Raw genomic sequence first — 27,314 nt, 5'->3', positions numbered from 1 at the left:
ACTTAACTGACTCTATTTCTTTGTAAACACCTGTTGTTGTTTTGCGTACTCCTTGATCACCAGAGAGCAGTCCGCATCCGTACAGAGCCTGCGCCGTCTCTGTACCGGCAGCTTCTCGGCAAACTCGAGTCCACTCGCACGTTCAACAGCCTCCAAGGGCACTTCAAAGTCCCGGAGCGGCTTGTGGTTGGGGATTACCGCATTAGGCAACACAAATGCACCAATAGCTACGTTGCCACCATCGCGGCCGTCTTCGGCATAAATAACCTTGTAAAAGTGCGTGGGCACAGCCACGTTGGGCGGACTGCCAATCACCTCATACTTGACATACCACTTGCCGTCTGCTTCGCGCTTCGGCAGATAGAGCGGGCCGGTGACAACGCGTACGCTAGGATACTTGTGCGTTAATCTGCGGCAAAAGTCCTCAAAATGCGCCCAGTAATCCCGGTTGAAGCCATCGCCAACCTGCGGGCACATGTTGCTGAGGAAGAAAGTGTCGTCCATGGCTGCCTGCCCCCATTTGCAGTCGGCTGCAGGCACCTGGTGGCCGCGATCAAAGCCACTACGGTAGTAATCGCGCAGCAGAGCACGGAACTTGCTGGGAATATCAGTGTCCTCAACAAATGTACTATTCTTGCGGTCACCACCACGTTGGGCCAATGATTCACGTGTAATGTGCTCTGCGACCCATGCGGGATTGCGCCGCTCGCGGTCAAAGCCGCTGGCCAGCGCCGAGCGGATTGCCACATCGCTGACGCAGCCTGTGAAGCCATAGTCAAAGATGCCCGCTGGATTGACGGGGCTAAGGCCGCCGACAGCGGAGTCAGAGCCGGCGACAACGGCCGAGCCCGCGCCCGCGCCCGCGCCGGCCAGTGGTGGCATTACAGCACTTCCGTGGGCGCCCCCCGGCGAAACAATCATCGATGGCGAAGCGGTCACAGGGCCTGGAACAGGAATACTCTTGAATGGGGCGGCTTCGTGGGCGTCGGAGCGCATCGAAAACAGAGCAGCGGTTGCGGCAGCTCCTCCGCCAGCGCCGAGGGCGGCCATGAGGGCAAAACTAGATTTGGACATGATAGGCGGGAGGCAAGTAGGTAAATATGAGCCAAATATAAAGTTGCCAGTAAAAATCGCAGCGCACTTTGGCTGTACATTAAATTTGCCGTGACGGATTCAGCTCCAAGTGCTGCCACATACACCGCTTACCGCCTTAAGTTCTGCCCGCCATATTGTCAGTCACTCTGGCACACCGCTTTTCGTTACACATGTACTAGGGTCTAGGGTTATGTGCCGTCAGGGTACTCGGCTTGGTCAGCCCACTCTCCCAAAACATGCCTGGAGGCCATCAGGGTTCTCCCCAAAATGCGAACGTGCCTCCAGGCTGCTAGGTGGCTGATGGGATAGGAATGGAAAGACCTAGGGCCCTTGATGATGCTTGATAGTGAGACTATATAAGAAGCCGACAAAGCCATGATTTTTTCTAGTGTTAGTAGTTAGTTTCCCTGTTCTAGTTCTATTGTTCTGCTTCTTTGTTGACTCTTACTTCCTGTCGCCCGCTGAGAAATCGCTCGCCTCCAAAGTTTTGTCTAGATTTAATAAAGCAATGGTCTGTCTTGATCCGTTTGTGTTTTTGCGGATTGTCAAGTGTGCTTACCTCGTTCATCCTTGACCTCCCAGTTCCGTCGCTCTCTGCGGCAGCCATTCTGTCTGTCCATATCTCTCCCAATTTGTCTTGTCGCTTTTGTTTTCGCTATTTTGAAATTCCTGGACTGCTGCTATCACTGTTAACTCGCTTTGCTGCCAACTTGGGACATATCTGTCTGTTTATTTGCTGTTATCGTTGGTCGCTTGCTGGAAAAAAAGCTTTGCTCTAAACATAGCAGTTACCGCTTGCCGTATGTGGGGAGGGAGAAGCTGCCTCGCTTTTTAGCTCTTTCTCTTCTTGATTTATCCCTTCCTATTATCTTCTTCTTTCCTCTTTTTTTCGTCTGATATCTTCTTTTCATTTTCCTCCTTCTTCGTCTGATATCTTCTTTCCCTTTTCCTCCACACTTTCCCTTTCTCCTCGCCCCTCCCTCGCTCTTGTCGAGTCTAGTCTGGCTCCACATTTTCGGCCCGCTTCATCCACATCACCCCAGAATCTTGAGCTTCCTGCATCACGCTAAGCCGAGAAAGAGGCTCAATATGGGTATCACGCCTGACGCTGATATCAGCAATGACACACGGGGCTGGATTATGTGCATTGTCAGTGCTCTAGGTAAGTTGGATGGAAGCTGTGCGCTATAGTGCAGTAGTATGTAGAGGGCCGGCTGTCTAACCTATGTCATAACTTGTAGCTTGTGTCCTTGGTGCCTCTATCATCTGCGTCGATCTGATAACAACGCATGTGCCACGATGGCGGTCGTTCCGCATCCAGCAGAGCGATACTTTCCTGGCAGCCTCACTCAGTCTAAGCTTTGGCGTTATGGTGTGTTTAATTGTTTTGCTTTATGTTTCTTCTACTTCACACACAAACAGCCCGCTCTCTTTGTCTTTTCATCCGATCTCTTCTTGTACAAAGTTCCTCTGGCTAACATCAGTTTGCAGATCTTCTCTTCGCTGTTTAGCATCTTGCCATCATCCCGCGAGTACTTGGAAGGCTCTGGGCTTTCTGATACATCAGCGGGTCTTGCCATGATCTCGTCCTTTGGTGTTGGCGTAGTTGGCATCGGGGCTGTCTCGCGATTCCTCCACCAGTTCATGCCTTCGCATGTGGTCGAATGTGACCACGAGCACAGCGAGACCGAAACCGAGAGCGAAACAGCCTCAAGCGCCGTGTGCCACTCACACACCCCTCCTGACCCGCCAGCACACCCACACCCGCTGTCCCGCCCCCTCTCTGAAACTACGCCCCTTCTCAGCCGTGATGCCATTGCGCCGTCGCGGCCAGCAGATGGTGTACGTGCACAGGTGATGTCGTTTATTCAAGATACCAAGGCCAACTGTGATCAGACAGGCCCATGCTACGGCTATCGAGACCCTTGCGGCAATACATGCTTTAAAATTCGCGGCCGGAGTCTAGGCCGCGGTCAGGGCAAAAAGAAAGGTCGGCGTATGCCGCAGCGCGGCTATTCAGATCGCAGCCACTCGTCAAGCCTTAGCCACTCCCACAAGTCGTCACGACGGCCGAGCCGGGCACCACGACCGAAGCCGATTGCAGTTGACTCGCCTGCCCTAGCTCACATGCACTCACCTCTGCTGTCACCGTCTTTGTCGCCATCGCTATCTCCATCTCCATGTCCTTCCCCACGGCCTAGTCGCAGCCACAGTCATGGCCACGGCCACGGCCACGGCCATAACCATAGCCACAGCCATAGCCACAATGCCAACGACCTTGAGGCACAACAGCACCACCACCACGTACCAACCACACCATTCCTCTCCATCGGGCTGCAAACATCCATTGCCATTGGACTACACAAGTTCCCTGAGGGCTTCATCACATATGCGACAAACCACGCCAACCCGGCGTTAGGACTTTCTGTTTTCCTGGCACTACTGGTGCACAACATTGCCGAGGGCTTCTCTCTCGCGCTGCCGCTATATCTCGCTCTCAACTCGCGGCCGCGTGCTATTATATGGAGCGCTCTTCTTGGTGGACTGAGTCAACCTTTAGGTGCTGGCATCGCAGCACTGTGGTTCCGATTGGCCAGTTCAGCCCCCAGTGACGCCATGTATGGCCTACTGTTTGCCACTACGGCTGGCATCATGGTCGGCGTTGGGCTACAACTATTTAGCGAGGGTTTGGCCCTAAGGCATGATCGTGATATCTGCGCCTGGTTTGCCTTTGTGGGCATGGCACTGATGGGGGTCAGTGGGTGTCTTGTAAGCCATTGAAGACGCAGAATCACGAAAGGAGTTGTAGTAGAGGGTTTCTGGCATTCTTGGATTATCATTGTATCAACATTTCTCTGTTTAGCCTTGGCATTCTGATGGCATTCGTAAATCGTATTCTGCTCTATGTAAATCACTAATAGTATGTGACCGTGATCCTATCCATAATCCTATGTGGTGAATATCTATGTTAACTTTTTGGTTTTGTAGTGCCTGTAGGTGACAAAAAAGGAAAGAAATGAAAAGGGAAATTGTTATCTCTGTGCTTATAGCAGAGGAGAATAGGAGAAAAGAGAAATTTTATGACCACGGATGAAACATCCCGTAGCTCATCCAGCCGTCGCTATACGCACTGCTATAACTCCCGTCGCAAGGTCTGACATCATATCTTGAGCCATAGCCCCCATCGCAGCCTCCACCAAAGACAGCTGCTGCTTGCTACACAGTCGCTGCTTCAGCAGTCTCCGCTGTTGGAACTGCAGACATTTCGGGGGGGTATGTGCTTGATAGTGATGTGTCTATGACCTGTGATAGGTCCAAACCCATTGCCATCCCCATAGTATCAGGCCCGGGCCCTTCCGAGCCATATGACAGGCCATCCATGGGCTGATTGCTGCCAAAGGATTGGTGTGCTTGGGGCGTCAGCGCAGGCGAGACGAAGGCTGATTGGAATCCAAGATTCTGGTGCTGCATGGACAGGGGGATGAGAGGCATGCCAGATGCATATGCCGGCGAGCTACTGGAATCTGTCTGGCCGGTGGCTTGGCCAGGGTTGAGGGCAATGGGATCGACAGGGTAAAGAGATGGCTTGGTGGTTTGTGGGGTAAGGGGAAGGCCATGTTGGTCAGTACTATTGCTATAGGGCAAGACAGAGGGAACCCCGGATCCCAAGCCCATCTTAAACGAGAGGGGGTGTTGCTGGCTATGACCCTGACCAGTTTCTTGGGTATAGGTATAGCCCACCTCCCGGCTGTCTCCCCCATGGTCCAGTTCTACATGGACCTGCAAGTCATGGTAGCGGATAAATCCGCGTCCACACCCACACAGTAGGGTGCGTTTCTGGGCATCATCAGCACCGGCTAGCTCCTCTACTAGATTCTTCGGTTTTCCTATCGCAGTAGACGTCCGCTGTAGGCCAAGATGCACATGGCGAATGTGGCTTTCGAGATTTGCTTTAGTCACAAAGCCCTCGTGGCAGCCGTTTGCATTGTCCCAATCGGCAAGCCCGTCACTAGTAGAAAGATCAATTAGGCCGCAAACGAAGCGGTAGCCGTCGTGCGAGCTCTTGATATGAGTATTAAGGTTGCTTCGCTTAGTGAACTTCTTCTCACAACCAGGCCACGGACACGCTACAGTCTTCCGGTCGATGACAGTCTGAGCCGAGTGATGAATACTCACGTGGCGGTCCATCTCGCTGGGATACGTGCAGCGGTAAGTGCAGAAGGAGCACGTCATATGTGCTGTCTTAAAGTGTGCGCGCAATTCTGAGACTGTGGTGAAGCCCAGACTGCGTACCTGGCCGTCAACAGTGATCTTGCATTCGTCGCAAAAGTGCTTGAGCTCGCCATGCATGCGACGTCGGTGGTTTCGCAAGGCACCTGACGAGGAAAAAGCCTTGGGGCAGTCCTTTTCAGGGCACGTATAGCCTGGCAGGTTCAGGTGGACCTGACGAACGTGTCGGTTGAGTGTGTCGCGCCGGCGGAACACTTGCTTGCAGTCGTTATAGCCCTTGCACTTAAACTGTTCAGCCTTTATATGTGAGTTAACGTGTCGGCTCAGGCGAGTCGATGTGAAGAAGGCACGTCCGCAATCGGCGTAGAAGCACTTGTGATTACGCTTGCCCTCGTGCTTGCCCTCGACATGCTGGGCTAAATGCTTTGCTTCTATGTAGGTCTTGTCGCAACCAGGGAAGACGCAGGCAAAGGGCCGCTCTCCTGTGTGGGACCGCATGTGGCTCTCCAAACGAGCCGGTCTGTTATACCGCTTCGTACATCCGGGCCATTTGCAGATTTGGTTCTTGGGTCGGACCCTAGTCTTTGGTGCTGGGGAGTCACAGGAAGTGGAGGGCCTGCTAGGGCCGGAGTCTGTCGAGAAATCTGAACAATCGGAGACATCGCTTTCGTATTCTTCGTCTGAGCTGCTCGCATCCGAGATGGGGGCTGTAGAGGAAGCAAAAGTGGTTATTACTAGCCCTTCACAGACATGGGGAGGGGGGGAGGGCTTCTAGTACGAAGTTTCCAGGGAGAGACAAACCTGTGGCTTTGGGCCTTGAACGTCGACTTCTTTTTGCCGGAGGCGGCAGAAGCTCTAGATCTTGGTTTTCCACCTTCATCGCCGCGTCTGCTGTTTCGGCATGTGGCTGACTACCAAGAGCTTCCTGGGATATCAAAGCCGCAGCTGATACGACTTCCGAATTAGCATCGCCATTGCCATTAGGCAGCACCTCATCGGCCTCTTCAGCCTTTCTTTTCGGCATAGCGCCGAGGGTAGCAACGGCAGCAGCGGCAGCAGCAAAACTGTGTTAGGGCAGCCAAAGAATAGCTAATCGGTGAACGGACCGTGGTAGGTAATCGATTAGGTATGGAAACTAAGGCGGAGACAACTCCAATGAGGCGACAACGTAGACGATACACAGCCGTGATTAGCTCGAACGACACAGAAAAACGCACAAATACGCACACAGCGGCTCGACAAAGAATATGAAAAACGATTGCCACACAAATTTAGAAGAGTGTCAAGCAACAAGAAAAGAGCTTAAATTCATGTAAAAAAAGTCAAAAACCCCAAAGATCAATCTCAAAAAAAAAAGCGGCAGAATCTCATAGAAAAAGGCGGTGAAATAAAACTTTGGTGGGGGCCTAGCTTCACTTCTTGTCTTTGCCGAAAATAAGTGGGTAAACCTTCCCCTTGGCTAATTACCGGCTAAGCTGATAAGCATTTTTCTTCTTATCATCTAGACCAGCCTTGCCCAGCCTTGAACACAAGCTGCTTTGATGGCGTCGTTTCTTTCTTCTTCTTCGTCTCGAGCAAAGATCATCAGTTTGTCCCCCTACTAGAAACTACCCTCACACTCTTTTTGCTACCATGTCTGACAACGAGGATCACGGCGGCTACGATGCGTGAGTCTCTCCCCCTACCCTAACCCTGCCTACAAGCCTGCTTGCTAACACCCACACTCCCCCCTCCTCTAGCGAAGAGCCCTACTACGATGAGGACGAGATCGATGTTCTTGAAGACCTCGAAGACGAGGACGGGGAGCGCATCCCCAATGCCGACGACGACGCCGACAATATCGTGCTCTCAGGCGACCCTGCGGCTCTAGCTAACCGTGCCAACGACATGTCGCACAAAGACAAGAAGATCCCCGATAGCGAGCGCACAACCACGCCGTACATGACCAAATACGAACGTGCGCGTATCCTAGGCACACGCGCCCTGCAGATCAGGTACGTGCAATTGCTGCCGGCAACTATGGATCACCATGGATAATTACGGCTTTTCGGCACATGCGCAAACCCTACTAACACCTTCTCTCATCCAGTCTCAACGCTCCCGTGCTGGTTGATCTTGAGGGCGAATCTGATCCTCTTCAGATCGCTATAAAAGAGCTGCGCGAGAAGAAGATTCCATTGATTGTGCGGCGATACCTGCCTGACGGCTACTACGAAGACTGGACTTGCGAAGAATTGCTGCAGTAAGCTGGGGGGTAGCCTTGGCAGTGTCTGCCTGTCTCTCATGCTCCAGTTCTGGCAGTCTTGGTGGCAGTTTTTGCGGTGTCTCTCTGCTCCCTTCCTTCTCTTTGTTTCTTTTCATCTTCTCGTCGATTCTCCCTGTTTCTCTCGCTCTGTTTGCTTGTTTCCTAAAACCTGTTTCCGTTTTGCCGGGCTTTGATTTTGTCTTGCGTACTTCTTTTTCCTGGTGGTGTTAGCGCCACTACCGTGTGCACACGCACATGAACATGGGCATCTCTATTCCACTTACTCACTATACAGTTCCATACACCTTCACGATACTCCTCCCCAATCATCATCACGGCGTCTGGGATTTTGGCGGACTTTGTTTACTCGTCCTCTCACCAACTAAATAACATGTCTTTGGAAAACACTTTTTCTGGGCTTTTCTGTCTGTTTATAGCCCTTTGGTGAATGTCTTCGGTATCCTTTGATATAAACCTTGATCATTGTGTCTCTTTTGCTTCTTTAAATCCCTTAGGGTTATTTCGGCTTACAAGAAACCCTGGTACCCCGCCAGCCGAAGCTCAAAAGCGGCAACTGCTAAATCGTTGACCTTGTCTATTCGGCAGTTTTCTCAGCCTTGAGAACATTTATAGATACAACATTTCAATATCTCTTCTTCACTCATAGCCGCAGCATAGCCGCAGCTGACTAGCCTCTATTTGACTTTTCATTTTGTACTTACCCTCCTCACTCGCCTGGACGTCTAGTTTCTGCAGCCATGTTTGAAATCAAGACCACCATCGCCGCCTCTGGAGGCCGTATTCTCAAGCTTTCTCATGCTTCCACTACTACTGGAACTCCTATGGCTGTCAACATTTTCATTCCGCCGGGCGCGAGCAGCGCCGCCCCAGCGCCTGTGCTCGTGTATCTCTCGGGCCTGACCTGCACACCTGACAACTGCACGGAGAAGGGCTTCCTGCACCAACATGCAGCACGTGCAGGCCTAGCACTTGTGTGGCCCGACACATCTCCCCGTGGGCTAGATCTGCCCGAGGAACATACCAGCTGGGACTTCGGTAGTGCAGCTGGCTTCTACGTTGATGCGACACAGGAGCCCTGGTCAGCCCACTACCGTATGCAAAGCTATGTGACAGACGAGTTACCGGCAGCACTCTTTGCGCAATTCACCGAACTGGATGGCTCGCGGGTTAGCATCGCAGGGCACTCTATGGGTGGGCATGGAGCGCTTACGTTGTACCTCAAGAACCCCGGCATGTACAAGAGTGTGTCAGCCTGGGCGCCAATTTCTAACCCAGTGAACTGCCCTTGGGGCCAGAAGGCGTTTGCGGGATATTTAGGCGAAGATCGCGAGGAGTGGAAGAAACATGATGCGACGGAGCTGGTTAAGGGCTGGAAAGGCCCTCTAAACGCATTGATTGACGTAGTGGGTATATGAAGAAGCCACGCTTGTGAGAGTGGAAGCTAACTAGTGGCTATATTCGCCTAGGGAACCGCTGATAATTTCTACAAGCAGCAGCAACTGCTGCCCGAGAACTTTGAGACTGCAGCCAAGGAAGCCGGTCTCGATGGTCTGACCGTGCGATACCAGGAGGTATGCTAGTATTTGCTCACATTGACACATACACTTGTGCTCGCGTCACATGCACTAACACCATCGTCTCAACATAGGGCTACGACCATTCCTATTTCTTCATCTCTTCGTTTGGCGAGGACCACATCAAGCATGCTGCCAAGTTCCTATTGTAAGATTTACAAAGCACAATGAAGTCTGGTGAGGGAGATCTAGCTTTATTTTGATTATATAAGCCCCTTGCGTGGCATCGCTGGGTCGTTAATGAGATGACACAACCAAGTGACAATTTATTCACCAGTCTAGTCCATTGTTTGTTGCAAATAAGTGTGCATCTTTATATCTTTACATATCGTAGACACCCCATGCATCTGACATGCCATACATGCTGAACTCTAACCACGCACTCAACATGCAATGCATCTCTTCCTCCCCAATTGCTTACTTAAAATGAGAATAGCCGCGTATAACTATAGTCCTTGCTTGCTCAATCAGCGTTAGCTTATTCTGCGGTCAAACTCAGGAGATCGGCCCTCTTTTTCCTTTTCTATTCGCGCACGCATCTCGGTCTCTTGGTCACGTTTTGTGCGCTGAAAAGCCACCTTCTCAAACCGCCCTAGTGCTGCCCACCAATGACGGCCAGCATCGTGCTCGCTAATGCGCTCCAGCAGATCAGCTACATGGAGCCGCACTTCTCGATCTTTGTGGAACAGGCCGAGCGCGAGGTAAAAAAGGCCAGCATGCGACTCTGGGGCGGCCGAGAGCAGGAGACATATTTCATCGTAGGTAAAGATTGTCTTGCAAAAGGCAAGGTAGAGATCCTTGCTTTGCGAAGGTGTAAGGCGCTGGGTGCGTAGGCGATCCTGCATGTGGTAAAGGTCGATGTTTTTAAGGGGGCGGACATTGTATAGTTGCGCCAGGTCCTAAGAGGACTGTGTTAGAGAATTGCTACTTTGCCGGCACTGTAATATTACTGTCCAGCACTCACCTGGATAAAGCTGTAGTAGCTTCGGGTATTTCGCCAGCCCTCAATACGCGTCACATTGCCAGCTAGTTCCTTATTCTTGGACACTTCATCTGGCCACACATAGCCATGGCCAGCCAAGCCCGGTAGGGTCGGCTGCTCACCTTCATCGCCACCAATATACAAGGCACTAGCACCATACACTGTCTCTTCAAAGGTAGCAGCGATGCGAGTGAACTTGCCGACCCAGTCGCGCCATTTTGCCCGCACGACCCGCTCGCCAGCACGTGAGTTTATAGCCTTAAGAATGTCGTTCATGAAAGCCACATCGCCAGTGTAGTCGTTGACGGACGATGCCGCCGTTTGGTAGTGGTTGACAAGTTGGGCATAGTTTGGGTGCTGTTGCTGGAAGTATACGCTGCCCTCCATGGTTGCACCACCCTCGATCTTACTACTAATTTTAATTTTACCGCTGGGCAAGTCGCAAAGCACATCCCACCATTCAGGGTGCATTTCGAAAGTAGGATTAGTCACGCCTGCAATAAAGCCCGGGACATTGAGCAGGTCATCAATCTTGGTCAGGTCGGTGTATGGGAAGGCATGGCGCGTAAAACCACGCAAAACACCACCAGAGGCTAGGGCACAGGCGGCAAGCACAGCCTCAGCCACATCTCCGGAGGGCATGTTGTGGCCTAGGAATATGACGCGCTTCTGCGTCAACAGTGCATTTACGAGCACAATAATAGGATGCGTATTGGGTCCGCTGGTGGTCAGGTGTGGATGTGGGGTGTAGGCAGTTGGAGACTTGGCATAGCTAGCACTGAAGTTTTGGATCAGCTTGATGATGGAGAAATCACCAACGCTTTCGGGCATCATGGCCACAGGGACCTTTATGGGAATAGGAATACCCTTGTACATGACCTTGCTCTCAAACTCATGCGTATCCCTAGGAACGCTATAAGTTTGGGGGATAGACTTAGGGCCATTGCGAGGAGCACCAGTGTTAGAACCTTCGTCATCTTCATCCTCACCATTTGCGGCCTGTTGTGCCAGTTGGCGCCTGTCTTCAGCCATGCGCATCTGGATCATTTGGTCAAACTTTTCCACAAAGAGCTCCTTGTTGTCGCTAACTTGGAGAAGGTGGCGTTCAAGGACTGTCAGCCGCGGCATGAGCGATAGGTCCATGGCGTTAACAGCATCGTATAGCATAGAGAGTGTTTCTGGGACAGGTGATTTGAAGTACTCCTCGAGGGCAAGAAGGAGGAGCGGCTAAACAAGGTAATGGATTATGGGTTAGCCCTGTGCTTAGTCTTGTCTAGTTACGTTTCTCCTTCACTGCTATGCTACCATGTTTTTTCTTTCTTCCGTCGCTTCTAATAAGTGTTGGTCTCACCTTGTAGATGTGCAGAAACGGATGACGCGTGCAGATTGACATGGCCTTGACCACAGCTCCGCGTCGCACTGTCTTGTCCTGCTTTGTATTAACTAAATTTAACACGTATATCAACGGCGGGCCCTCGCCGCCCTCTGGCTCTGCGTCTGATTGTTCGTCATCATCCAAATCGTCATAATCGTCGTCGAAATCGTCATAGTCGTCGTCTTCGTCTGCGCCGTCATCCTCATCATCTGCCGAGAGAATGCCAGCCTCGCGATCACGGCGCCTTTGACGGCGGCGTTTGCGCGCAGCCTTGGCTAGCTTCTCAGCTTCCTCTTCTTCCTGGCTAATGTCTTTGTGTAGGAAGAAGATGGTCCAGTCCTGGTGGCGCATATGAGCTTGATCAGGAAGCATAAGCTCCGCCAGCATGTGTTCGTCACCAGTGATAGCTACAGGATATTGGTGCTCCATGACAGGACCGCGGTCAATGTCAAAGGAAGCTACCAGGATATATTCGACATGGTTTTCAGTTGAGCCACGTGGGTACTGTGATCGGAGACGGCGCAGTGGGTGAGGCCCCTCGGAAAGATTGCGTCGTGATGGGGTATCCAGAGAGGAATGCTGTGAGATGGACTTTGAGCCGTCGGGCCCATCCAGGCCATAGCCAAGACTCTGGCTATGGCTCATGCTATTGTTGTAGGCGTGGTTTTGGCTGTGACTGTGGCTATGGCTGTGGTTTGAGTTGTGGTTTTGGCTATTACTATGAGCATGGGATGAGAACTGGCCACTGTTCATAGAGGCTCCACTAGATGAGTTGATGTTTGGTGATCGGCCGGCTGCGCGTGTCACCAGTTGTGCTAGGGAGAGCTGCGACTCGGAACGGGCTGGAGGAAACGAAGACAGAGAAGTGCGCTGGGGTGCAGCAGAGGAAGAAGAGCCTGAGCCTGATGCAGAGAGAAAGGGGCCAACGGGAACGTGGGTGTGAGCGTGGGCGTGGGCAGTGCCAAGATCGGTTTCGGCTCTCGAGATTCCAGGACGAGGAACGGCAGGTGGGGGGAGGGGTGGAGGAGGAGCGGCCATTATATATATATATATTAGGAATAATAAAGGAAAAAAAAATAAGAATGGCTCGATGTCTCACAGCAGAGGATCCGTGTTTCGAGTTGGAGGGAGTGGAGTTGGTCCGTTTACGTTTGTGTGTTTGAGCGAATGGAGGGACTAGAGCGGGAAAGGAAGCACAGCAACAAGCTGAATAACTAGGAGCGGCACGAAAGCAGGAATAGTGGGAGTAATAGACACTATCATACAAGAGCACAAGCACCAGCTGAATGTCTGTTTGTGTTTACTTGTATGTGTATGTGTATGCGTGTACATACGGTATATGCGTATAGTATGTACGTACAGTATTATGTATGTGTGTGACAGCAAAGCAGGTTGCAGGCGAAACACAGGAAGGGAACAGGAAGGAAGCACAAGCAGCACAACACAACGCAGTTCAGCTGGGGTTGTCTCTAGAGATGGTTAGATTCGTTGCTTGCGAGACGGAGGCAAACTCCAACCCGGTCAGGAAACAAAGACGTAAGAAACAAGCCAACTTTGAGCGTGAATATAGCAAGAGAAACGAGAGACCATGGGAAGGAGGGGCTTCTACTGATCAACAGCCACAGAGCAGCCAGACCCAGGGACCAACAAGCACAGAGAACCAAGTCCAGAAGAGCCAGCTTAGCACAGGGGTTTCCGTTCTATCGTTGTGGGCTTGTCTCAAAATGTCACCAAGCCAAATAAATGCAAAGGCCGTGGTCAATGCTTTGCGCTTATTTGCTGGGTTGTTTGGATAAGGCTTCTCTGTGGGGTCCGGCTTGAGAGAAGGGGGGAGAGGGAGGATCCTAGGGTTTATCAGTATGAACACAGACACCCAGGAGACAGCAATAGCAAGGCCTTGCTGAGGAATGGCACAAACCGTTGGTTGTCTTGTGTTGGTTATCTTCGACCCTCATGAATCGTTCGCAGGCAAGAAGCGTAAGAGAGCAAGAGAGCAAGAGGAGAAAAGAAGAATATCCTCTTTGCTGAGGATCCCCTCCCCCTTTGTTCAGCATCATCCCAACCCTTATTGGAGAATTTCACCAAGGGGCGCAACCCTATTCTCTCCCTCATCACTCGTCTTTCTGAAGTTTGACGCCATGGAAGAACGAAGATGGGCTTCTTCCCTGCTATTTGTTAGCCGGATTCCTTCGAGCCAATGCTATCGCCAAATTAGTGGTATTGGCGATTTGTCGATCTTCGCTGGTTTTTTTTCGGCTCATGGTGTCCTCTCAGATTGGCGCCACGTTTGCCACATTGCGCGCCACAACTTGTATTGGCACGCACTTTGTTTGGACTTGATGCCCCTCCACTTATAAGATGTCACCTAGTGCATATCTCCCTGCTATTTGGTGTTGTTTGTTTACTTTCAGATGAACTTTTAGACGAACAAACTCATCTAAGCCAACCATCACCACCATTGCCAGGTCCTACATGCCCTATCTTCTATTTACTTGCTCTCTACTTACTCCCTCGCTCCATCCAAACCCTAAATCTTCTACTTCTCACCGCCTACATCCTTCCCTTGCTCTTGCTTGATTCCTAATACCGTTGCCTCCCTGGCTTCTGCCTCCCCCCCTCAGGCCCGGTACAACAACAAACCACGCTATAAAAGGCTACACCACTCCAGCCAAAGCCAACTATGGCTAGTCCCTACAGACCATCGCCTCTTGGCTACGGATCGCCAGCCCGCAGCTCGCCCTTTCGCCGCGCAGAATCACCAGCCTCAGCTTCAGCGCCAGGCTCTCCTTTACGCCAAATCACACCGTCCACATCACCAACCAAGCAAGCTGGTGTCACCACGCCTGGCCCTAGTATTTCCCCGCGTGTGCTCAACTCGCCCTTCCACACCCGAACAGCTTCTGCCTCCATCTCAGCATCCGCATCTACCAACGGTGCCGATCGCGAACCCGGAACACCGGCCGCACGTTCCACGCGCAACAACTCCACATCATCTATCCCTTTTCTAAATCCACATACGCAGTACTCGCCGTTTGGCACTCCGTCTGGCACGCCAGCTTCTCTGCCCTCGGCTGCCACAGCTCCTGGGTCCCCTTCACCTGCCCCACGCGCCTTGCATCTCTCAGCCTTTGGCCAGTCTCCTGGAGCTGCCTCGACAACCTCTGCAGCAACGGCATCTACAGCTACAATGACTCGCAAGACGGTCAATGCCGTATCCAATGCCAATGCGCTTTCGCAGCTGCAGCCAGCGCAGGTGCGGACATTGCGTGAGGGTTTCCAGATACTAGATAGAGACAGTGACGGTTTTGTAAATCGTGAGGATGTGGCAGACATGTTGAACCAGCTAGGTGCGTACTAACAAGAGACTATTACCATACACGATGCTGAATAGCTGCCCTGTCATTCCTATTCTGGAAAGGATCGCACTCTTTTCTCATCATACCTCCACTAAATGCTAATATCTACCGCCTAGGCCTCCCCGCCACCCCCTCCGATGTCGTCGCCTTCTTTCCGTCCTCGTCGCCACAAACAATGTCAATGGCTATATTCATTAACACACTTGCCTCAGCTCTTGCTGCAATGTCACCTAGCACTGAGCTGCTCTCAGCATTTAGCGCCTTTGACGATGACGATTCAGGACAAATCGATCTTGCAGAACTCAAGGATGCGCTCTTAAATACAGTGCCCGAGGCAGGGGAGCGACCACTCAAAGAGACCGAGATCGACCAGGTTATCAACGGCTTCACGGCCCGCCGCGCCTTTAGCAAAAAGAGTATGGCGGCAGCTGGGCTAGGCGGACTTGGTAAACGCAACGAGGTGTTCAAGTATCAAGAATTCGTGAACAATGGCATGATTAATGGGGGTAATAGTAGCTCGGCCCGGGACCAGGAAGAGGAGGAATAGTGGGCGAAGAGGAGCAGAGATACAGATACCGAGTCCATTGCACAGTGATTAGAGAACAAAACTACAGACAAACCGTGCAGAATTGGTGCAAGTGCCGATTGGGGAGAAACGATAAGAGTCACTAACGATAGACATGCTAGCTAATGCTATGACGATATCAGTTAATGCCCTATTTCACTTTTGCGACTCACGAGCCAGGCCATAGAGGACAAGGGCTAAAGATCCATCATAAATTTTTCGTTTCAGCAGTCCTTTTATGTCTTTAACGCGTTATTAGTGGCCATTTCCAGCGCAGGAGTGCTAGAAAACCTTCACAAAACCCACTACCAACCACTAGAGGCTTAGGGCCCCTAGCCTTGCTAGTCTAACTACGACTCCACACTTCCCATCCCTTCATTGTTTAGGCCAATTAAGCAGTGCAGGATTCAGACCCCACCGAAGCTTCGAGAACCACACCAAGGGATGCATGCCAATTGGCCAGAGCGTCTAAGTTTCTGCAATGCACTAGATGAATAAACGCGCTATTTGCATGGGCGTTTACTTATGTGGATGCATAAACTCTGACCTTGTTTGGTCATAACTTATCCTTGACAACTATAATGGCCCAGGCAGAATAAGTGCGATTTCATGATCCAAGGTTCTTTTTCTTGGGGGTCGTTTGCCTGCTGCCCTGTCATGTGATGCGAGCTGATGAACACTAGAGAAGGAAGCCGGCTCAAGGTAAGTTTGGCTCGAGTTTTGTTTTCTTGTTGCGGCCATCATGGTGGCTGTATTAGCAGACGTGCGTATGTATAGCACACCAGCCTCCTAGTTTGTGTCGTACCCGAAAGGCAACCCAAATGCATAACGCATCAAGAAACTGGCTCATGGTTGGTTGATTGGCTGGCAGGTGGGAGCCGCCCTGTTTCTAGCGTTAGGTAGAGAGAGAAAGGAGCGTGGACAAGATGGAGAGGAGAAGGGGGAGGGGACATGGAACTTGTCATTTGAAATTAGCTGTGAGGTGAGTGTGAGCAGCAGCACATCTCTGCCTGCCTTAGCTGTCTGTCTAGCTGGCTAACAGATCTCAGCCGAAAGATGTGGGTAGAAGATTTATTATGTATCCTTTCGGCTCGTTTGGTTTCTAACGGAGTTGCTTTCTTCCTTCCTTTTTATTTTCCTCCTCTCATGACAGCCAGCGACAGATTCTTCTTCCATCTCAATTTTCATTTCCTCTCAGCTCATTAATACTGACCTTTCATCTTCTTGTTATCGCTCCTATCCATTGCCAAAAGCCTCTATCATTTGCTAGTATCAGGTGTATGTACTGAGAGGGGGCACTATCTGCTACTCTTATCCGGTATATGCACTCAGAGGGTGTGGACTACAGTCCCTCGCACGCTGCACTTTATCCAGCTCTCCACATTTTAGGGTGCTCTACAGACAGACAAACAGAGTCAGTGGCAGTTTCTTGGGGCAATAGCAAGAAAAAAGAGCAGACAGCTAACTCTATCAGCACCTTCTCTTTTCTGAGTCCCTTCTGAATCCCTTCTAAGTTGTTCCTAGCCCTCTCTTAGCCTTACTTAGTCCATTTTCTCCTTCAGAAACCTTCTATTTGCTTCGGCCGGCTTCTTTTGCTTTGCTCACAATTTTCTTTCCTTCCCATTTTTCTGACCCTTTTTCCTCTCTTTCTTCCCCCCCCTCCTTTTTTCTTCTTCTCTCTTCTCTTCTTTCTTCCTTGAAGGCATGTGGCTCTTCAATAAAAAGCACACCACCTTTTCCTTTTCTTCTTCTTCATCCCCTTCTTCATCCTCTCGACCGGATCAGAAGCTTCCTTCTCAGGTTCAGCCTCAACCTCAGTCTCAGCCTCAGCCTCACGCACATTCTCGCGCACATTCTCACACACTCTCTCACCAATACTCTCATTCTCATTCTCGCCGTCCTTCTGATTCTTCGGCCTCGCCTCCTGTGCCCGCCTCTTCTGCTCCTGCTGCGTCCTCACAGTCGCAGTCTGCCTCTCGCTCCAACACCGAAACCCCGCCGTCCAAGCCCTCCCACCACCCGGCTTTTTCGTCTTCTGGTGCCCCGCCGCCGCCTCTGCATTCCTCTTCCTTCCCTGCCCCTGCTCCTCCCTCTGCTTCAGCTAATCCCCGGAGACGCTATTCGCAGTCTCACTCGCAGCCACGTTCGCGCTCGCAGTCTAGACCTCGTCATTCACGACAGGCCTCTCAACCTCACCCCTACCATCATCAACCAGGCCAGGGATTGCCTCAACAGCCTCCCCCCACGTCAACACCGACGTCATCAGCCTTTACTCCTTCTCCTCCCACGCACAGTGTGCCGTTGCGCTCCCAAAGCCACAACTATCACCGTTCGTCTGCCTACGCCCCGGCTTCTGCCCCCTCTGCTCCGGAGCCTATTCCGGCATCTTTTTGTCCGCCTCCGCCCACTCCTTTGTCTGGGCAAACCTATCAGCCTCCGTCATCTCACCATCATCGCCGTTCAACGCCCGCTTCAGTGCCGGCTCCCTCTCCGCCACCCTATTCACGCTCTCCACCAACTACCTCGCTCCCCTCGAAGCCCCCATCGGCTTCTAGAGTTCGCAAAGTCTCCGCCCGCGGCGTAGATCCTGTTGCTTCCCCGAACACTTCGGTTAACCCTAGCACAACACCGGCTTCCTCAGCCACATCATCTTCCCCTGCTTTAACTCCTGCTTCCTCTACTTCCTCTAGTACCACTCCTCCCGTAGCCCCTGTGCCACAAGCCACCCCAAAGCGGTCTTCTATTTCTTTCATCCGCAATTCAAAGGACTTTGGGATCGGGGGATCTCGTCGCAGCAAACAGCCAGCTCCAGGCTCGGATACCCATCCTCTCAATCTACCCCCCGAGGAACGCACACGGTTGTTTACTGAGCGTCTTTCTCAGCAGCAACATCAACAGCAGCAGCAGCAACAACAACAGCAGCAGCAACAAAACATCCACAACCGCAAACCAATACCTCCAAAACATAAACATCTTTTCCAAACAGCCATGTCCGACTCAACCCCCATGGATGTTGATGACTCTACCCCGGCCTCCGTGCCTTCCCCCACTCCTGCCGGCAACTCTACCGCTGCAACCACTCCTGCAACTGCCGCCGATGCTCCCATGCCTCCTCCTCACCGTTCAACTCCTACCAGCCCCAAGGCCAGCCCTAAGGCTCCTCCTAAGCCAGCGGTTGAGGAGGCAGAAACTCACAAAAACAACGGCAATCGTTACTTCAAAGACAAAAACTATCCAGGGGCCATTCAAGAATACTCCAAAGGTATGGTTAGACAGATGTCTCAAGCTCCCACCCCAGCATCACTTATATAAACGTGAAGACTTCTCAGAATCCCGAAGTCCTCCCCACCTGTTTTTTAATTTACATCGCTAACTTACCCCCCCCCTCCCGTTTTTCCCTTTAGCTATTGAGCTCATTCCAAACTCTGCTACGTATCTAAGCAACAGAGCAGCCGCCTACATGTCAAGTAATAAACTAGAAGCTGCCCTTGAAGACTGTTCTATGGCTTCCAAGCTTGATCCCACAAACTCCAAGATTCTGCTTCGTCTTGCCCGCATCTACACTGGTCTAGGTCGTCCTGACGATGCCATCATTTGCTTTGGTCGTATCCAACCTCCCCCAAGTACAAATGAGATGCGCATGGCTAAAAATATGCGTCAGCATGTTGCTGCCGCTCAGGATGCTCTACGCAATGGGACTGCTGGATCCATGATCACCCACGCTTTAGACCAAGCCGAAAAGTACTTGAGCCCCGGGACTCCCAAGCCTCGCAAGTGGCAGCTTATGCGTGCTGCTGCCTATCTCAAGATGGGCAGCCCCAATTCTCTCGGCGAGGCTCAGACTATTGTCATGAACCTACTGAGAAGCAACCCTCAGGACCCAGAGGCCCTTGTTCTTCGTGGCCGTGCTCTCTATGGCCAGGGCGAAAACGACAAGGCTATTCAGTATTTCCGTCAGGCCCTCACCTGCGACCCTGAGCTCAGCGATGCTATCAAATACCTTCGCATCGTGCAAAAATTGGATCGCATGAAGGAACAAGGCAACAACGAATACCGTTCTGGCAAGTGGCAGGCCGCTATTGACAGATACACTGAAGCTCTCACGATTGACCCCACAAACCGTGGCACTAACTCCAAGCTGCTTCAAAACCGCGCGCTATGCCGGATAAAGCTCAAGGAGTACGACGAGGCCATCTCTGACTGTGAGAAGGCCATTGGCTTAGACCCACAGTATCTCAAGGCTCGCAAAACCAAGGCTACTGCTTATGGCCAGGCTGGCAAGTGGGAAGAGTCTGTTCGCGAGTGGAAGTCCATTCATGATCTTGAGCCTGAAGACCGATCTATCCTGAAGGAGATCCGCAAAGCCGAAATTGAGCTTAAGAAGAGCCAGCGTAAAGACTACTACAAGATTCTCGGCGTTGACAAGTCCGCCGATGAAAGCACTATCAAGAAGGCGTACCGTAAGCTGGCCATTGTTCACCACCCTGACAAGAACCCCAACGACCCCCAGGCCGAGGAACGCTTTAAGGACATTAGCGAAGCGTATGAAAATCTGAGCGACCCTCAGTAAGTACTAGCAACAATACCCTACCTACCTTTGTCGAAATGGTATGCTAACGCTAGATTTAGGAAACGCGCTGCCTTTGACAATGGCGATGACATTGATATGAGCGACATGTTCGGTGGTGGTATGGGCGGTATGGGTGGCATGGGCGGCATGGGCGGCATGGGTGGAGGCGCCCATATTGACCCTGAGTTCCTATTTAACATGATGGGTGGCCAAGGTGGCGGTTTCCGTGGAGCCCCTGGCGGCTTTGGCGGCGGCTTTGGCGGCCAACGTGCTGGTGGTGGCTTCGGTCAGGGCGGTGGTTTCCACCACTTCTCGTGACGGGATCACATGCGCAGTCAGCAGCAGCAGCAGCATCATAATCAGTATTCTGGTCGATACTCGTCTGGTGCTGACTCGGATTCTTCTGCCGCCTCCAGATCCGGTTATGTTTCTGATGACAGTGACGATGATGACCACAAAGACTACCCTCAGAAGACCTCTTCCTCTTTTTTCAATCCACATCAACCCAATAGTCGCCACTCTCGCCGTAAACATGACGATTTTCTGGCTGGGGCGGCACAACGCAACAACCAGATGGTTGAGGTCATGAGGTCCTGGGGAAGCGTTGTGTTGTGTCTCTTAATCTTCTTCCCCATTCAAGTTTTGCTTTACTTGGCTGGCGTAGCTGCTGTTGTGTACTCTTTCTTTCGGCTTGGCTCACAGCTACTGGTGTATATCAACGGCGAATGGTTAAGGCCAAGCGTTACAACACCCGTTTCCCCTTCCGCGTTTAGCAATCCAGCTTCAAGCCTCAGTTCAAACTCAAGCACAAACGAAGAAGAGATTGACTGGGGTGTGGATGGAGACATTTATGAATTACATATTGACTCCGAAGAAGATGACACTAGCGATACCAATTACGATGATAGGCACCACTATGACCTTGCTGAGGACACTTCAGATAGTCACAGTAGGGCAGGTAGTGCAAGTAGTGGACTAGACACAGAGACTGACATCTTTTCGTCGACTAGTCTAGTTCGCCGCCCACGGCCTCCACGTTTTCTTTGTAGGCCTTGACGGCTTCTTTTCCTTTTTTTTAGTTTTCCTTTTGCACTTCTTCGTTCACTTTTTGTCTGTTTTTACATCTTGACATCTTGTATATGTCATGTAAGTTTACTACTTTCTGGGTTAGGTTAAATGGGTTACATCTGTTTTTTAGGGTTAGACAAGAAATTAGTTTTGATACATTTTACAAACTATAGGTTTACTATGAGTGACCAGGTGAAAAAGCGTTGTTAGACAATACATAATTTTGGTGCTGCAAAGCAAAGAGGTGCTGTTTCCCCCCTCTCTTAGCCTATGTAATTTAGAGTCGGCTAATCGCCATTTTCAGGACCTGGCGTCTGTCCATTTGCTTGTGTCCCTGCTGTACCAGGACACAGCAATGGATTAAATGGTGGCGCGCGGCCACCCGTAGCTTCGACAACAGCAAGCACATCATCACGCAACTCAGGCATAGACACGCAGATATGGTCAGCCAGGACGTCACGGAATTGCGCAAAAGCGTGCATTTTGCCACGCATGACCTGGTTGCCACGGTGTACCAGCTCGACAAACTCGCGCGTGTAAATCTCGGGGTTTCTTCCACCTTCGACGTATTGGACTAGCTCAGGCGGCACGGTGGGGAGTGCGTTGGCATTGTGCGAGGCTGTTTGGTAGACTTGTTGGAGAGAGGCATCGAGGGTTTTACTATCGTAGGGGGTAAGGGACATGTTAGTCGAAGGTAAGGAAAGACAGGAGTGATGTTAAGGAAGAGCACATACATGCTCGTAGCCAGAATCTCCTTCGATGGTCGGCCACCGGCATCATAGTTGGCGGTGATCACCATAATCTTGAACATATCTTCGACGACATTGCGTATCTGGTCTGATTTAGGAGCAAGGAGACAAGTTAGTAACGGCGCAAAAGCAGGGCAACGAACAAATCAGCTAAGCATACCTTCCAGCTTGTCGTGAAGCGGATTGGTTGAAGTTGTCATAGCTGTAGATAGGTGCGCGGAGGGCTAGGAGTGCTAACAAGGCTGGCAGGGAAGAAAGTATTTGAGATTTGAATTAGCCTTGCCATGACGTCTTGCAAACAAAAAAAAACATAAATAGCCACAGTCACTTGTGGCTGAAAGACGGACGGCATCATTTTCAGCCACACCTTTTACCAACGCGCTGAACGGCAGATATGCTCAACTTTTTTGTGTATTTTTTTTTTCTCAACTTTTTTTCTTTTTTTTATGACTTCATATCAGCGCATATTTCGTGCTGCTCTGCCTACTGAATGAGCTATAGTGCTTTCTTTTTCTTGTCTTTTATTTTTCATCTTCGCTTCCCTCTTTTTCCCTTGCCGATGCTTCAACTGCTTTACTAGCCTTGTTCACCTCTCCCTCTTTCTCAGCCCCTCCTTGCTCTAATCAAGGCGCCCCCCCAGCTTGTGCTATAACTCATTTCCTCCTAGCTAATCCTCCCTAAGGCTTGTCATGCCTGCATAGCCAAGTCTTGGTCTTGCAATCCAGCACTCTTAAATAGCATTACGACTATTCCGCGTTTGCAAAACCGGCCCTTTGACTCCTATTCGCAATCTACACGCGCAGTCCATGAAGCCTCTACGATTTCTATCCGGCATCCATAGGCACCATAATCAGAAACACAAACGCCGAAAGCAGCAATGGCTCTCAGACGAGGGCGTCGTGCTTCCCGGGCGTCAAAAGCCATTCGCGATCCCGATAGTGAAACTGCAAGTGACCGACATACCGTAGCTGCCAGTGGTTACGGTGACATCCGCGATGATGAGTCCCTTTCATCGCTCACTAGTCTTGATGATGATGACTCACAATCCGATGACGATGGCATCGCAGATCATAGAACCAAAACCCCAATTGACTCTACATCAAAGAGTGCAGGCTCCCCTTTATTGCAACCACCACCATCACCACCAAAAGTCGAATGGTTAGCTACATCGCGATCGCGTCGATCCACGGCTGGAAACCGCATGAAGAGCATGTTAGCAAACGAGGCCAGCGTGGCCGAGGATCCAGACTCTGATCTAGAACTACTCTTTGCCGAAGACGAAAACGACGCCGGGTTCGTGTATGAAGGCAACGACGACGACCTTAACCTTGATTCATCTGATGACGATGAGGATAACGAAAACGATGATGAGCTTGAAGGTGAGCGCGAGTTGGAAAGGCTCGACAAAGCTGCCCGGCTTGCAGCGCGGAAGAGACATGCCCAGGCTGCCATTCCCGCCAAGTTCCGCAAAAAGGTGCGCATCCAACAACCAACCAAGGACTCAGCCGAGACCGACTCGCCGTCTCAAACACCCTCAACAACGGCAACAGGCGACAGTGCCTCGCGCCGTGCTAGTAGAAAACGCGCCGAGCGTACTAGCTGGTTGCCCTCGGCAACCGATAAGCCAACCCGTGCCTCAGAGCGCAAAACTACCCGTATTAGCAAGGAGCAACTACATCAGCGCATGCGCGAGGGTGAAGAACGTCGCAAAAAGCTAATAGCAGCTATGGAGCGCCAGGCTAAAAAACGTGCTGCTCTCAAAAAGCCGCCGTTGACGCAAGATCAGCGCATAGCAGAAGCCGCACTAGTTGAGAAACGCAATGCCAAGAGTCTTAACCGCTGGGAAGAGGCAGAAAAGCAGCGGGAAGAGGAACGGCGAGCAAAACTGGCAGCACTAAATAACCGGACGCTCAAGGGCCCCGTAATCACATACTGGAGCGGCGTCCGTGAGTGGAATGACAACATGAATGGAGCTCACATGGCGCTGGAAGAAAAGCCCAAGCGCAAGCGGGCAACTAAGGCGGAAAAGGACAAGTCGGTAGCTATTGGTACTACTAGTGCTGGTGACAATGCCGGCCAGCAGGACAAAAGCAAGGCTGAGGCTGACAAGACTACTACTAAAAGCTGTGACAAGGCTGAAAGTGTGGGGCACGGTGAAGATGTCGGCAAGGCTGAGAGAAATGCTCACGAGGCTGATGAAACGCCACGCCGTGCAGACCCCCGACCACAGCTACAGCCGCAAGCTACCGACACCGAGGTCGGCCCCCCTGAAGATGATGACGGCGATGTGGCCATGGCTGATGCCCCGCTTACATCTGCAGGATCCGCCATCGAGATGCCTAGCACCCCACAACTGCTACAACCTCATACGCCTACCAAATTAAATGCTACACCCGCAATACCAGCAAAACAGCCCGCAGGACTCCAGCTGCCGCCCGGTTTTGCTCCGCCAAGCACTGATATACATATAATGCCTCCACCATCCTTATCACGCGAGGCTCCCATCCAGCGACCAATGACTAGCAGTGTTCTAGCAGCGCCAGTTTTAGCCCCACCGCATGGTGTTCCAGACCTACTGGAGGAGTCACTGACGCTGTCTCTGGGAATGTCTGCTCCAACCATGTCTCCAGGGGGCTTCCTCGTACCACCCTTAGTCTCCATATTCCGACGGCCAAGTTTAAGCGAGTTCTCGACTCCAGGCACCCTAGGGACAGGATCTACACTTGGCTCGACCGTCCTAGCCAAGCCGCCGCTGAGTGAATCTCCATCTGTAGCCGCTCTCAAGCGCCAGTCACTAGACGTCTCTGGGGCTAAGGAGATTTGCGGATCCTCAGATGGCAAAGTTGTGGCGATTTCCGGGGCGGTAGATGCGCCGGATACTTCTCACATTGTTGAGGACAATGATAAGGATAGCGAGAAGAAGCCTGCAGGCCCAGCAATGCGCACGGCATATATTCTGCAGAACTTTGATGAAAATATCATCAAAGATAAGACGGTGCAGACTCAAATTCTATTTGGCCAGAAGATGAACAGGATAGCAAGTGAGTGTTGCCCCAATCAGCTGCTGCTTAATTCTCCCCATTTAACTTGACCTTTTGTTCCTCTAACTATGGTCCCCTGCTAACTCTCTACTATAGAACCTCAAGCCCCCGCACTCTGCGTCATCACCAACATGCCTGCTAAGTATCGCGACCCTGTGACTGGTCTGCCTTATCATAATGCCTACGCATACAAGCAAATTCAGAAGCTTCGAAATGGAGACTTTAACTGGAGTAGCTTGTTGGGTGCATACGTAGGCTCAACCTCAATGGCAGCGCAAAACGTGCCAGCGCGGTTCTTAACCGGCAAGGTTTCAGAGAAGGAAAACGAGGACAAGGCCAGTAAGGCTAAGGAAGACGACAAGGGCAAAGCCAATGGTGATTCTAAAACAAAGACAAAGGCTGATGGGGAATCCAGTTCTACAGATGGGGGAAAGCCTGATTCTACTACAGTTTCTCCCGTGCCAGGTGATGCTACCTCTGCTCCTGCTCCCCAGGCCTCTCAGAACACCCAAACATCTCGAATTAGCTCTACACTCTCACAGCCATCTTCTGCCACAGTCTCCACCTCCACCACACTATCCGGAGCCAATCCATCGTCTACTCCTAATCTCAAAACATCCACCGGTGCTACCACCATTCTACAGCCACCCATTGTGCCCTTAACCCAACCCCATCTCCTGCGTCCGCCTCCACCTGCTGGCCTTCCTCCACAACCACCCTCCCATCTTGCTCCTCCTTCCGCACCCCCTCTACAGCCTTCCCCCACTCCTCCCACTGCGCCTCTAATTAATGGCCAGGCATGGGGAATACCACGCCCTCCGCCCATCCCCCAACCACGTGCACGTCCACGCCAATCCACCCACACTCGCAATGCACACACCAAGCCTAGCTCTATCTCTAGCACGCCCCTAGCGAAACCAGTCGGCCCTACGCCAACACTTCAGTTCCAGTCCACGCTTGCGCCCCCCAGCATATCTCTCGGGGCCAAACAGGGGCTCGTGCCCCGGCCCACCACGAGCACAAATCCTGCCTTCCGCCCTGTCGCCTCTTCGCCTACAACCGCTTCAGTTGTAACGAGACCAGCCGCTACACACCCGAATCCTGCCCCGTTCCTTGCGCAGCCTAAGCTACAGGGCTTTACGCCGCGGGCCGCGCAGGCTCAATCCGCGCGTACAAGCACTGTATCATCAGCTTCAGCATCAGTACCAACCAAGCCGGCTACATCTGCGGCATCTCCTAGAGCCCCAAAGCAAGTGTCTGTCGTCCCCCAAGCTGGCACGCTTAGTACTGTTGTGGCGCCCCCGGCTGTAGCACAGGAAAGGCCCTTGTCTACCGTAACTGCAGCTCAAACACACAAAAGCCCTTTGACAGCTGGGGGTCTAATTTCAGGGTTATCGGCGCCACGGCCTGCGCCGCTGTCAATAGCTGCAAGTACTGGATCTAGACCTGGGTCTACACTCCAGGCCACTGGCTCAAGTAGCCTTGTTTCTGCACCCGCTTCTGTTCCTGCCCCATCTACGCCCTCGGCGCCCGCCTCCTCAGTGCCTCTCTCAGCTCCAGCACCCTGCAAAATCGCCATACCTACCCCGGCTCAGGCTACTTCACCCTCTATTGCTATTCCTCCCAGCACTTTATCTTCCGCTCCTACAGCCACCCCCACTCCCGCTGCAGCTACCATCGGTAAGCTAGCAGACACGCCTATACCCTAGAAATCAAGAGACCTCTCTTCTCCGTACTGTACATAGATGATGAATAATACCCCCCCATTCAAGCTGCGTTCAGTCGTAGCTTGCGGCATGTATCTTCTATCTTAAACTGGTTTTTATAAAGCTTGCCGGGAAGCACCAATTATTGTTACGTGACGAAGCAAGCGTAGGCAAGGCAAGAAAGCATCGTAAATGGACAAAGGAGCATCTAGTGCAGCAAATGCCTACAGAGCAACTATACAGTGGGACCAACGTCAGATCAGTTTTTCTTGACGACACTAGACATAGTGTAACCTAGAAAAGGAAACGACAATGTAACAACACCATAAAAAGACTACATCACATAGTCAACATCAAAAGGAATAATAGACCTGGAACACTTAAAAAGGCCGAGTTGTCTGAGAATAGGAATGCAAACTTTTTTATTTGACACGGGTGAAATAAGTAAAAAGCCAGCCACGAATCCCGTGCATAATATACAAAACAATAGATAGATCATTAGCCAGAGCCGGGTCTCTAGGCCTAAATCGGAGGAAATTAAAAACAAACCAGTATTTTTGACTTTTCTTGTTTTCTTTTTTTTGCTCTCCCGGTTCGTCCCCAGCTTCCGCGCCAACAAAATGCAAACAAAAAGACAAGACAGAAAGAGTCTGGAAATTAAAGCCAATGAAAAGAACAGAGGGCTTAGATGTGCCGGATCTCGGCTTGTTCCCTCACTAGCAGGGAGTTAAAAAGAT

At 51.5% G+C, this 27,314-nt stretch overlaps 10 protein-coding genes across 10 annotated transcripts; 6 read left to right on the top strand and 4 right to left on the bottom strand.

Moving 5' to 3' along the window:
- Positions 1 to 12: 12 nt before the first annotated feature.
- On the bottom strand, positions 13 to 1,074 carry HOO65_021148 (Mitochondrial nuclease; the record flags this gene model as incomplete). The annotated part of the gene is made up of 1 exon (XM_071000261.1): positions 13 to 1,074. The coding sequence occupies one exon, from the start codon at positions 1,072 to 1,074 to the stop codon at positions 13 to 15; it is 1,062 nt and encodes a 353-aa protein (XP_070861786.1).
- A 1,110-nt stretch (positions 1,075 to 2,184) lies between these two features.
- Positions 2,185 to 4,234, top strand: HOO65_021147 (putative zinc transporter zip2; the record flags this gene model as incomplete). The annotated part of the gene is made up of 4 exons (XM_071006569.1): positions 2,185 to 2,257; positions 2,337 to 2,467; positions 2,518 to 3,849; positions 4,202 to 4,234. 4 exons carry the CDS (start codon positions 2,185 to 2,187, stop codon positions 4,232 to 4,234), a joined length of 1,569 nt encoding a protein of 522 aa, XP_070861785.1.
- A 77-nt stretch (positions 4,235 to 4,311) lies between these two features.
- On the bottom strand, positions 4,312 to 6,349 carry HOO65_021146 (Transcription factor IIIA; the record flags this gene model as incomplete). Its single annotated transcript, XM_071006576.1, has 2 exons — positions 4,312 to 6,032; positions 6,127 to 6,349. The coding sequence occupies 2 exons, from the start codon at positions 6,347 to 6,349 to the stop codon at positions 4,312 to 4,314; spliced, it is 1,944 nt and encodes a 647-aa protein (XP_070861784.1).
- A 608-nt stretch (positions 6,350 to 6,957) lies between these two features.
- HOO65_021145 (RNA polymerase Rpb6) lies at positions 6,958 to 7,571 on the top strand (the record flags this gene model as incomplete). Its single annotated transcript, XM_071007060.1, has 3 exons — positions 6,958 to 6,992; positions 7,065 to 7,319; positions 7,415 to 7,571. The coding sequence occupies 3 exons, from the start codon at positions 6,958 to 6,960 to the stop codon at positions 7,569 to 7,571; spliced, it is 447 nt and encodes a 148-aa protein (XP_070861783.1).
- A 757-nt stretch (positions 7,572 to 8,328) lies between these two features.
- Positions 8,329 to 9,317, top strand: HOO65_021144 (S-formylglutathione hydrolase; the record flags this gene model as incomplete). The annotated part of the gene is made up of 3 exons (XM_071006947.1): positions 8,329 to 8,994; positions 9,058 to 9,162; positions 9,240 to 9,317. 3 exons carry the CDS (start codon positions 8,329 to 8,331, stop codon positions 9,315 to 9,317), a joined length of 849 nt encoding a protein of 282 aa, XP_070861782.1.
- Positions 9,318 to 9,638: 321 nt separating this feature from the next.
- Positions 9,639 to 12,560, bottom strand: HOO65_021143 (Protein mesA; the record flags this gene model as incomplete). The annotated part of the gene is made up of 3 exons (XM_071006418.1): positions 9,639 to 10,064; positions 10,130 to 11,374; positions 11,499 to 12,560. The coding sequence occupies 3 exons, from the start codon at positions 12,558 to 12,560 to the stop codon at positions 9,639 to 9,641; spliced, it is 2,733 nt and encodes a 910-aa protein (XP_070861781.1).
- Positions 12,561 to 14,202: 1,642 nt separating this feature from the next.
- HOO65_021142 (Myosin regulatory light chain 1) lies at positions 14,203 to 15,425 on the top strand (the record flags this gene model as incomplete). The annotated part of the gene is made up of 2 exons (XM_071006842.1): positions 14,203 to 14,869; positions 14,995 to 15,425. The coding sequence occupies 2 exons, from the start codon at positions 14,203 to 14,205 to the stop codon at positions 15,423 to 15,425; spliced, it is 1,098 nt and encodes a 365-aa protein (XP_070861780.1).
- A 1,722-nt stretch (positions 15,426 to 17,147) lies between these two features.
- On the top strand, positions 17,148 to 20,331 carry HOO65_021141 (DnaJ subfamily C member 7 -like protein; the record flags this gene model as incomplete). The annotated part of the gene is made up of 3 exons (XM_071006382.1): positions 17,148 to 18,705; positions 18,848 to 20,009; positions 20,073 to 20,331. 3 exons carry the CDS (start codon positions 17,148 to 17,150, stop codon positions 20,329 to 20,331), a joined length of 2,979 nt encoding a protein of 992 aa, XP_070861779.1.
- Positions 20,332 to 21,368: 1,037 nt separating this feature from the next.
- HOO65_021140 (Mediator of RNA polymerase II transcription subunit 10) lies at positions 21,369 to 22,030 on the bottom strand (the record flags this gene model as incomplete). Its single annotated transcript, XM_071007053.1, has 3 exons — positions 21,369 to 21,741; positions 21,816 to 21,918; positions 21,991 to 22,030. The coding sequence occupies 3 exons, from the start codon at positions 22,028 to 22,030 to the stop codon at positions 21,369 to 21,371; spliced, it is 516 nt and encodes a 171-aa protein (XP_070861778.1).
- A 677-nt stretch (positions 22,031 to 22,707) lies between these two features.
- On the top strand, positions 22,708 to 26,580 carry HOO65_021139 (YL1 nuclear protein; the record flags this gene model as incomplete). Its single annotated transcript, XM_071006318.1, has 2 exons — positions 22,708 to 24,871; positions 24,968 to 26,580. 2 exons carry the CDS (start codon positions 22,708 to 22,710, stop codon positions 26,578 to 26,580), a joined length of 3,777 nt encoding a protein of 1,258 aa, XP_070861777.1.
- Positions 26,581 to 27,314: the final 734 nt, after the last annotated feature.

The sequence above is a fragment of the Ceratocystis lukuohia genome, assembly GCF_044167205.1.
Source record: "Ceratocystis lukuohia strain C4212 chromosome Unknown Supercontig2_pilon, whole genome shotgun sequence".
Taxonomy (NCBI): Eukaryota; Fungi; Ascomycota; class Sordariomycetes; order Microascales; family Ceratocystidaceae; genus Ceratocystis; species Ceratocystis lukuohia.
Note: the sequence above shows the minus strand (reverse complement) of the source record. Positions and strands in the feature narration are given on the sequence as shown.